General features: G+C 39.8%; 1 protein-coding gene across 1 annotated transcript; it reads left to right on the forward strand.

Annotated features, from left to right (window-relative positions):
- Positions 1-6000: 6000 nt before the first annotated feature.
- On the forward strand, positions 6001-10648 carry LOC139708110 (toll-interacting protein-like; the record flags this gene model as incomplete). The annotated part of the gene is made up of 5 exons (XM_071620088.1): positions 6001-6171; positions 6808-6990; positions 7517-7669; positions 8188-8305; positions 10433-10648. Coding segments are annotated over 5 exons (816 nt in total), but the record flags the coding sequence as incomplete, so codon positions are not given.
- Between the last annotated feature and the right edge of the window lie 683 nt (positions 10649-11331).

Below are 11331 nucleotides of genomic sequence, written 5' to 3' on the forward strand. Positions count from 1 at the left end.
CACCTCCCTGGTATAACCATGTATATAATAACCTGTATTTATCTTGATCATAAATTCAGGCCAGGGCAGGGGTTTATCGGGGACACCTAACTAAACTCTACATGACAGGCCAGCCAGTAGGCCATATGTACAGTTGAATTTATAAAGCAAGTTGCCCGTTTTTTGACCGCCTACAATCGTAATTGCGGAAGCAATTTAGAGTGCATGTATCGAACGCCTGTGAGCTGCGCCCGCCCATGGTTCGAACGCCTGCGCCCATCATTCGACCCCATACAGTGTATGCCCATACTTTGAATTCACAACGTTCCGCTGTGCACCGCCTGTGAATGGATTAGCGCACATGCTATGATTCTACCAAGCACGAACGAGAGCTGTATAGACCGGGTCTCCATCGCACTAAGACGTAAGAGAGCGCGGTACTCTATACTCCACGCTGTGCGAGAGATTTGCATTCACATACGCACAGATTCAACGCGCATACACTGCGGCCAAACCATGGCGAATATCATAAATCCTTGCACAGGTGGCATGCAAATACAGAATATATTTAAAAGAAAAAAACAATGAATGAATGCCTCAATTGATGCACTTTTTCTGCTGACCAGTGCTGTACATTGTTTTTCTTGAATGTACTCCAGTGGGCAGTGAATGAATGGGCCACCCATTGATCCCCATGCCAGTATACCCGCCCGGTTTAAATTAGCGGTAGAAGTAGCTCCCTTAATAGTAACTGTGACTAAAATTTTAGGTGATCATGTAGAAATGCACACCTACCGTTCGCTTCGCCGTTTGTCAATCAAATTTTGTGCAGCTATTGGAGATGCTAAATTGAACCATATCCAAGATTTCCATGGAATTATAAAGCCGAAAGGGAAGAAAAATGAGAAATCGGAGCTGAAAAGTATGTTGGTCGCGAACATTATATCCGACGTAGTAAGTAGTGCATCAATTTCGCAGAGAACGATGTCAACGATTATAATCGATTCTGGTAGTCTCTAATTAGCCGTTTACTAGATTCTATTCACACTATCGAACACGATTTGTGCAATATTATGTGTAGGGCCTACTTTCTTTTTTGTTTTTACCGTATTTTCTCATTGTTTCCATTGCGACAATCTTCACGATCTTATCACTATTACTAATAGTATTCAAATTATTGATACAGATTATTCATATCAGGATTTGGACGTCCTTTCTTTAAAAATTGTGGCAAGTAGGCTTCCTATTGATTTGATCTTGACAAAAGTTGATAATTTTATAATTTGAATAGTGTTGAAGGGAATAGAATGAAGTTGAAGGAAAAGTGGAAGAAAAAGGCAAGGCTATTAGAAGGAGGGAGAGAGAGAAAGAGAGAGAAAAGAAGATGAGAAGGAAGTTGAATTCAAAGGGGATTTGTTTCTAGTAGTCTACATGCATATACTGTAGGCCTAAGGCCAAGTAAAAAAAGAAACCAGTTTCTCGTCCTCGCGCGCATCGATTTTGGCCGCCGCATCGATTTTTTTACTATTTACTATTTTCAAAATGGCGCTGAAAATACCAAGAAATTCATAATTCTCGTCCCAGCCCGCTCCCCGCCCGCATCGATTTTCAGTTGCCGCATCAACTTTTTTGATATTTACTATTTTTTCGGCCGTGTCTGTAACTTGCTAGCTGTCCAAATCGGGTCCCCAGGCCATCGCACGCATGAACACATTCGAATGTGTAGAGGCCCGTACACTCTGCTCTGTAACGTTGCATCTGATGGCGATGTATTTTGAAGAGAAAATGAGTGCGCTTTTCCAGCAAATGTGGAATTATAAAATGGGTGTATCTACAAAATAACTAACTTTTCCACGGATTCTGGTTTGTATCGTATTTCTGCGGGATACTTTTCTTTACGACGTAAATTCACGGACACGGCCGTGAATCGTAACATCTGTAGTGTGGTATACAGGGCAGGGGAAGCTCGGTATATAAAACGAACACTGCTATAACGAGATATCGGTTATTACGAGGAAATTTTCCCGGTCCCAAATTTCCTTCCACACAAGTCCATGTAAAATGCTACTCTTATAGCGAGATTGGCTATAACGAAATAACTGCTATAACGAGATAAATTTTGTGATTTTCAAACAAAGAAAAACATAGCCAATCAAACCTGATATAGCGAGGTAAAGCAAAATGTCTTCGGGTAAAGCTTAACTTCGCCTGTGCTATCACGGTCCGAGATTGTAAAGCTCGATGCGCCAAAAACTGTCTTGTACACACACATTTTCTTCATGACAGTTCACTCTACAGCTAGCACCGCGTGTTGTACGTGTATATGTGTGTGTGTGTGTGTGTGTGTGTGCGCACTGATACATGCAGAAAATGTGGTGGGACGGCCGTATACATGACATCATCATGACATTTAGCAAGTGTGAGGCAATCTGATGCTGTGATTGGCTTTCTACGTAGGGAATTCCCCATCTACACACACACATGCAGTCATGTACATACAGAATGTGTCACACACACACACAGCATTGTGCAGACCATATTCAAGCTTTCCACACACAACACCCATACCATAACCACATACCAATCCACAGACGATCTTCACACAATCGCAAGCTATGTAGATTTACAAATTCAAACATCTATTCTACAATTAATAAGAAAAACATTCTTGATATCGGATTTCATTGGCGAAAAAAACATCTTCTTACCCATAAAGGTGAGTAATTACCTCACACACATTAGCAAGTTATCAGTATTGATTGAAAGATGATGGGTAGTCCCACGTGTGCAAATTAATGTCTTTATGTTATGTTATGCCTTCTTTTATGCCTACTGATATAACGAGATATCGGCTAAAACGAGGAACACGACTCGTACCCGACCATCTTGTTATATCGAGTTTCCACTTGTACAATCATCATCCAAATGATGAGTGATTATCAAATGTCTTTTTAGAACATGAAGAAACATCTTTGTTTAATGCTATAATGCCATAAATCGTATCATTTTGACATCCATCTGCAATTGTACAAGCCAGTTTCCAGTTGAATGTGCTACAACACTACTGTGAAGAAATGCATATATACATACACTATACCAGCTGTGTGGACACAAAATGTCACAAACACAATAATAAATAAAGCAGTGTTTTGAATATCATGGAATTCATTTCAGTCGTACATTTGTTGAAAGACATGTTTTATACCTGTTTCAATTAATAGCACAATGCATCAGAATTGCAAGTACACTGGTATCAGAAATGCCATTACAACACTAAATACCAGTATTAAGATGGTCATTTTCCCTTGACATCTGTAATGGAAAGAAAAAGCAAATGTATTTCTGCATGCATGAAGTTTCATTTCAAGTATGGTACATATATCTATTTGTTTGAAAATGTTTGAGAGTGCAGGCAAGACATACACTTGGGACCTGGTTTTTCATAACACAGCTACCACTTAACAGAGTGATATTTCATTTCATAAATTGGATATACAAAATAGTAAAGCCCTCTCTCGTTACTTTTCTCAGAATTACCGGACGAGAAACACATATTACTTTCATTTTGACAATCCTCGAAAAAATAGTAAGATATCAAATAGTAAGGACCTCCCTCATCGCCTTGCTCAAAAAACCCGGACGAGAAACTACTTTCTTTTTTTACTTGGCCTAATAATAATAAATTAATGAGAATAGTGTTAGAAAAAGTGTACAATCATGTAGTAATATAGTGGACTTCTTAGTGCTCATTTCACCTAAAAAGATACTCATGGCGCGGTGGAAACAGAAGATTGAAATTGACATGGCAATACAGTGTATGTTTTTAATTTATAAGTTCGAATTATAGTACATTGTATAAATAATTGTTTTTATGATAGCATTCATTTTTCCATTTCATTTTTTAAATTATGCATACAAGAACTGCAAGCCCAATATTTGCTTTTGTTTTGTAGTAAAGGTCCATTTTGTTGTGCAATATTAATGATGGATATCATTTTCTTTATTTTTTTCATATATCTTTTACTGTTTTGTACACATATTATCCTTCCATCAGTTAGTCAGCAAAAAATGGTGATAGATATACAGTCATATGCACACACAGGAGAAAATTAACTAAAACTGATAAAAAACAGACGCATCAAGATCACTTTCTTTCTTCCACTTTTTACTGTCAAGCCGACGTAATTTATGTGGTTAAACACCAAACAAGCGGCTGTATTACAGACTACAACAATCGATTATCATCGTTTTATCGCTCTTCCACACAATCGATCATCCATCATGCTACGCTGACACAGCCGTCGATCGGCGTACTTTTGAGTCATAATTAGCTACTTTTCTTCTGTAATTGGCTATGAAATTTCATGAAACCGTCAGATATGGTCCATCTTGACATTTCTGATAGCCACAAGAAGTTTTCATTGACAAATTGAGGAAGGAAATGGTAGGTGTGCATGGTGTGCATTTCTACATGATTACCAAATTTTAATTTGTAACATAGTAATTTTGTAAGTTAGTATACAAATAAGGTCATGTCGACTACTTTTTGGGGTATTGATGTTATTGCCCGATGAGAGGGATCTTGACTCCATTCTACATTTTATATATGACCCGTACTGAGGATTAGACCAAGGAACTTGCTCCTTCAGTTCTAGAATTAGAAAAATTCAGTTTCCATTTGTTTCATTAGGTTGTTTTATTTTAATTTGGTATTTGTTTTGTTGCTTGTTATTTTCTCCCTCCCTTCCTCCTTCCTCTCCCATACAAATGATGGCAGAGTCACCCAAGGAGTGTACACCAACAATTTACACATGCCTGCTTAAATCTCTGAATAAAAATTTTGGAGGTACAGTGTACATAAAATGTTATAAATGTTACAAAGTTTGTGGCATTTTAGTCCTCCAACATAACTAATTCACTTGCCTAATACATTTTGCCTTAAGACAAGTAGAATACAAACTTGTGTTATACAGAGCATTCACAGCTGCATCTTTTCATACTTGATTTTTCCCAAGTGAGATCATTTTTTGCTATTGCTGATTTCTTAAAGGATATTTTGAAAGAATCAGTCAGTAAAGGCCTTGGAGTGATGTGAAACTACTGTCAAACCTGTCTATAGCGGCCACCCAAGGGAGACGAAAAAGTGGTCGTTATAGACAGGTGGCCGCTATAGACAGGTTTTCAAACTTTGTGTGCATAGCCCACATGTACATGTACCCGGTACATTGCACATGTATGTGTGTACGTATGCACGCATGTGTTTCATGCATTGAACAATGCCGGTGATTATGAAATTGTTGCACAGTAGCATATGTGTACAATTCTGAAGAAAGTTTTTTTGTTATGACTGAATTAGTGATGACTGAAGTGGTGGCTATCACTGAACGTTGCCCAGGAATAACTGGCACGGCTACAAAGCAGCAAAACACGCTGAATTATCTGCTCGGCTACGGCTCCATCAGGTCTTTGGCCACTATAGACAGGTTAAAATCTACTACGGGAAACAAAATTTGTGGGCGCTGGCCGTGTTAAGACAGGTGGCCGCTTTACACAGGGTCTTAAACAGGGCTTTTCTCTTGGGGGCGGGGGGGGGGGGGGATTTTTCAGTGGCCGCTATAGACAGGTGGCCGCTAAGGCAGGCTTGACTGTATGTTTCAAATGATTGTTATTTGTTTGTTCATTTGTGTGTGTGTGTGTGTGTGTGTGTGTGTGTGTGTGAAGAAAACATGTATATGAAATTTTGGTTTCTTAATGCACTTCTGACTCGTGGCTGTACAGCTTTCTCTCTGCTGTGTCTGTGGATGTTTTACATTAAATAAAAGCGGAGAATGAAAAGAAAAATCTAAATGGACATTTTTCATCTGTATAGAAGAGTTTTGCTGCACCTTTGACTTTTAACTTCATTAAAATGCATCAGGAATACTATTTTTAAGCTATCAAACTTGGGTGGCCATGGCATTACATGTGGATATTACATGTCAGACTTACCTCCATTCTTATCATGTTTGTTAACGCATATAGGTAATCGTGGGACAGTTACCAGATGACTTTCTTCGGCTTGGTGGGGCGCAGTCCGATACCCAGCAACAGATAAACCAAGATGAACAGACAGCCAGAGCAATGCAGTATGGTGCAGTCAACACCCAGAGTCCCGGGGCATATGTAGGCAGACTCAGCATCACAATAGCTCAGGTTAGCTTCTGCCTAGATAGATACATTGTCATGTTTCAATGTTCTTGTTAAAAAATGGAATATGAAATATAATTAGAATTAATATGAAGTATGCCTTTCAGTATAAAATAGATTACTGTAATGTTATAACTAATTGCAGTTACTGTAAAAGTGGTTTCTTTCGCGTACAGAAACTTTCGCGGTTTCCATTGGTGCAGACTTTTTCGCGTGTGTCTAAATTCACGGTCGGTAATGATAGCGTTGTACAAGCGACGAGTTCAAAACATTTTCGTGTGATGTTAAATTCGCGGTTCAACCTCAAAGCGCGAAAAGCGCAAAAATAAAACCACCGCGAAAGAAACCACTTTTACAGTACACTGTATTCGTGATTTTTTTTTTAAAGTGAATTAAAAAAAGGAACCGTCTCCCGACCCCCCTAAAAAAATCATCCCCAAATGAAGGAAAACAAAGAACTTGCCTGTCAAGTATAGAAAAGAATGAAGATTATAGATTAAAGGTGTAAATTTCCTGTTTGTAAACCATGCAGTTTTACATTGCCTAAAGAAAGGACATGTTTCATAGTAATGTAATACTTCTGCAATAAATGTGTATTATTTGGAATGTAAAAGATGCACTTGTATATTGTTTGTCACACAGGCTAAACTGGCAAAGAACTATGGCATATCCAGGATGGACCCTTACTGCCGTATCAGAGTGGGACACGCTGTCTTTGAGACCCCAACAGATGTTAATGGTTCCAAGAATCCAAGGTGGAATAAGACCATCCAGTGCAATATGAGCCAAGGGGTAGATTCAGTGCACCTTGAACTGTTTGATGAGGTGAGTCCCTCCTGCGCAAATATTGTGATGTCAAAAGTGAGAAGGAAAGGGAGCTAAAAACTCCTGGCAATGGAAATAATGTGCTCAGGTTTTGGATGATGAGCACTGTGTAGCACAGACCATCACTAATGACAATCTCTGCAGAATTTGTGCAAACCTTGGCTGCACATACACTGTAGTGTTGCTGCTTGCAGAGCTGTAAACAGGGCTGACACCACAGGCTGTTGCATGTCATCAAAACAATAAGTGTAGCCGTGCTAATGGCCATGAGAGATACTTGTTAGGAAATAGTAACGTACTATACTGTGATAAGGTACAGTGTACACTGTGTATGTGATCAGATGGATCTCATAGATTAGACTAAAACTACCAGGTACTCCTCCAACAGTTGAGAATGGTCTTGTGTAAATGCAATTTACATAAGATATCATTTTGGACAAAAGCCACCTTGTGCAAGTGTTTAAATCTGACCATCAGAGGTTTCATGACAGTATACATTGTATTGCTCCATTTTTGTTCAATGCAGAAAGCCTTTACGACAGACAACAAGATTGCGTGGGCTCTCATCACGCTTCCGCCGACGGTGTTAAATGGTGAGACCAAGGATGACTGGTACCCACTTACCGGCAGGCAAGGGGAAGACAAGGAAGGCATGATCAATCTGATTTTCTCATATGTGGTAAGAGAAAGAGAACAGAGGAAGGCAGTCATCATGAGCAGCTTGAGTGACCTCACTTTCATTGTCGTCATCGAAGATCATATTTGTAGTAGCTCTCAGTAGACCGTCATATGATTTCAACATCACAAACATTTCCACCATAAGAGTTTTAGAATTTTAGAAATGTTCTAGAATGCTGACCAGAATTGAGTATATCAGGTCTCAGAAAGCAGTGGCGTCACAAATTTTAGTTATTCTTTCCAAAGCACATACACTTTGTTTACTAGCAAGGGAAATATTATTGTAGTTTTCTTTATGATGGTAACTTGTTCCTTGCCACTGTATGTAGTCTAAAAAGTGTGTGCCTGATTTAGAAAACTCCCTTAATCCTCTCTTGTCTGGTCCTTTTGAGTGTAACAAATGAAATTTGCATGGTTCAGTTGGATTATGATAACTTTTTCTTTTGTTGTTGTTGTTGTGAAGGTACTATGCTATAGGCGTGAGTTTTCATGTTTTTTTTCCTTTTATCTAACTTTCAGCAAGTGCCAGTCATGCCCATGGTGTACCAAGCTCCTCAGCAAGTTGTGTATGGAGGACAGGTCCCAATTGTCATCCCTGGGACATATCCTTATGGCCCTGTAGCAACTCCAGTTGGAGGTAGGTATACTGACGATGATAAAGCAGTGCTGAACTACAGTGTACTCTCATGATACATCAAACTTCCTTGATCTTGCATATTTTTGCTTTAAACAGACAAAGTATTGTGCCACTTTGAAAAAAATGGAAGTGTAATGCAACAAAGAAGGTGCAAATTTGGGATTGGAAAAGTATTGTGCCTCTTATCTGTGAAGGAAAAAGTCCCAGCAATTATGACTTGATGGAGATGTGCATTTTTAGCTCACCTGAGCCAAAGGCTCAAGTGAGCTATTGCAATTGTGCGTCGTGCGTCGTCCATCGTCCGTCGTCCGTCGTCTGTCGTGCGTAAACTTTTTACATTTTCATCTTCTTCTTGAAAAGGCCAAGATCAATTTTCACCAAACTTGGCAGGTAGCATCCCTAGGGGGTTAGGATCTCAATTTGTGAAAATGGGCACCATGCCCCACCCAGGGGGCCCCAAGGGGTCCCAACCCAACCCCCCCCAAAAAAAAAAAAATTAAGGAATCTTTAAAAATCTTCTTCTCTAGAACCAGACGTGACAGAGCTAAAAAGTTAATACTATGAGTTAGTACATTAATGACTGTAGTTTCAAGTTTGTTCATGGCAGATCCAGGGGTGGGGGGGGGGGTGTGGGGAGGTCCAAATGGGGCCTAAATTGTACATTTTCGTCTTCTTCTTGAAATCTTTCTGATGGATTTTTACCAAATTGGCAGGTAGCATCCCTAGGGGGTTAGGATCTCAATTTTTTAAAATAGGCACCATGCTCCACCCAGAGGGCCCCCAGAGGGGCCCAACCCCCCCCCCCCAAAAAAAAAGTTAAGGTATCTTTAAAAATCTTCTTGTCTAGAACCAGAAATGATAGAGCTAAGTTAATACTATGAGTTGGTACATTGATGACTGTAGTTTCAAGTTTGTTCATGGCGGAATCAGGGGTGCCCCCCCCCCCCCCCCTCTTGGGACCCAAGGGAGGGGTCCTAATGGGGCCTGAATTGTACATTTTCATCTTCTTCTTGAGAACCCCATGACTTATTTTCACCAAACTTGGCAGGTAGAGATCTCAATTTCTTCAAATGGGCACCATGCCCCACCCAAGGGGCCCCAAGGGACCCAAACCTCCCAAACTTAAGGAATCTTTAAAAATCTTCTGTAGAATCAGAAGTGATAGAGCTAAGTTAATAGTATGAGTTAGTACATTAATGACTGTAGTTTCAAGTTTGTTCATAGCAGATCCAGGGGTGCCCCCCCCCCCCCTTTTATTTTTTTTGCGGGCAGGGGGAGGGATGGGGAGGTCCAACTTTGGGCCTAAATTGTACATTTTCATCTTCTTCTTGAAAACCTCATGATGGATGTTCACCAAACTTGGTAGGTAGCATCCCTAGGGGGTTATGATCACAATTTGTTAAAATGGGCACCATGCTCCACCAAGGAAGGCCCCAAGGGCCCCCAATCCCCCAAATTAAGGAATCTTTTTTAAAAAAAAGTGTTCTTCTCTAGAACCAGAAGTGATAGAGCTAAAATTGATACTATGAGTGGGGGGGGGGGGGGGGGGGGGGGGTTCGAATTTGGGCCCTAATTGTGCATTGTCATCTTCTACTTGAGAATGCCTGGTCAAATTTTGGGAGAGCTGTGTGTAATTTAGATTAGTGACTGTGTGAAAGGGGAACTTGCATGAAAGGTGAACTTGCGATACTCAGGTGAGCGCTAGACCCACGGGTCTCTTGTTATGCTTTAACCCCAGAGGATGATGAAGACATTACGTTTTCTGATTGTCAGGTCAGGTCTTATTACCCACAGTCGGTGGATTTCTTATACAGGGCCCAGGTATGCTACTTGGGATGTAGATGCTCAGATCAGATTTTGGGCAAATCTCCTTAGTCAAAGGTAACTCAACATTGGATTTTGTAAATTGCAAATTTTCAACTGAAACTTCAGCTGAGTAGAATAAAGTAATCAGAAAATAACTTTCAATGACTTTTTGGTTGAAGGATCACATATCAGAGTTGCTGTATGTTTTGGTATCAGAAAACTTTGAAGGTCACTACATTACTGTGTACGTAACTTAATACAGTATGAAAACTTTTGTTCGGAATCATTTACTAGTATATTCTTTCTCCCTCCTTTCATCAGCTTATCCACCCCAACAGACAATGATGCCTGTGCATCAACCGCGCCCTCAACCTCCGCAAATCACACAGGCAGACCTCCAGGCACTGCAAGAGATGTTCCCCGGTACAGATTCCGAGGTGATCCGATCGGTCCTGGAAGCTAACAACGGAAATAAAGACGCCACCATCGATTCCCTGCTCCAAATGACTTGATAAGAAACGCAGTCGCAAGCACCAATGGGAGGCAAGGCGATGTAGTGTTCACATTTACAATTCACTCTGTTGTGATCTCCAGTTCTCTTATACATTTTGAGTTTCACCTATATTCCTTTCCCTTGGAGCTCTCTTACATTTATGTATTTTCAAACATATTTCAAACCATACTTGGGAGCTCACAGTGAGTTTGTATTGCTATGTATATCAATTTAGTTTTTATATTTATTCCTATGTTTTTTTTAATAATTTTATGATAACTCAGAAAAATTATTATTCTACTTCATCATATGAAATTCAAGGACAATGCATGTAAGGGCAATTCACTGATACAAGTTGTAAAGAATATAATTGAAAGATTAAAAAAAGGGGGGAAAATGCAGGCCCAATCCCAAAGTTCAGAGTCTATGCCCTAAATCAAGGAATATTTGATTAAATCATAACCCTTGATTCTGAAGTGACTAGGTCATTGACTTGTTTGATATCAATGCTAAAAGTCACAGCAATTCTTGAAGTGCACTGATTTCATGATATGCCAAGCATGGCACAACATTGCTTCATTAAACTTGCTCTTGCATTTTGTCCCACAGGGAAGTTTTTTATTTGTTTTGGGAAAAAAAAAAAGACTCGCAGTCAAAGATCAGGTAGAACTAGATCTGTCGTCTTTGGGACATGATACATATATGGCATAAGTTTGAAATTGATAGG

The sequence above is a fragment of the Diadema antillarum genome, unplaced genomic scaffold, assembly GCF_040938485.1.
Source record: "Diadema antillarum isolate AM-2024a unplaced genomic scaffold, OU_Dant_1.0 seq00001302_RagTag, whole genome shotgun sequence".
In the NCBI taxonomy this organism is placed as follows: Eukaryota; Metazoa; Echinodermata; class Echinoidea; order Diadematoida; family Diadematidae; genus Diadema; species Diadema antillarum.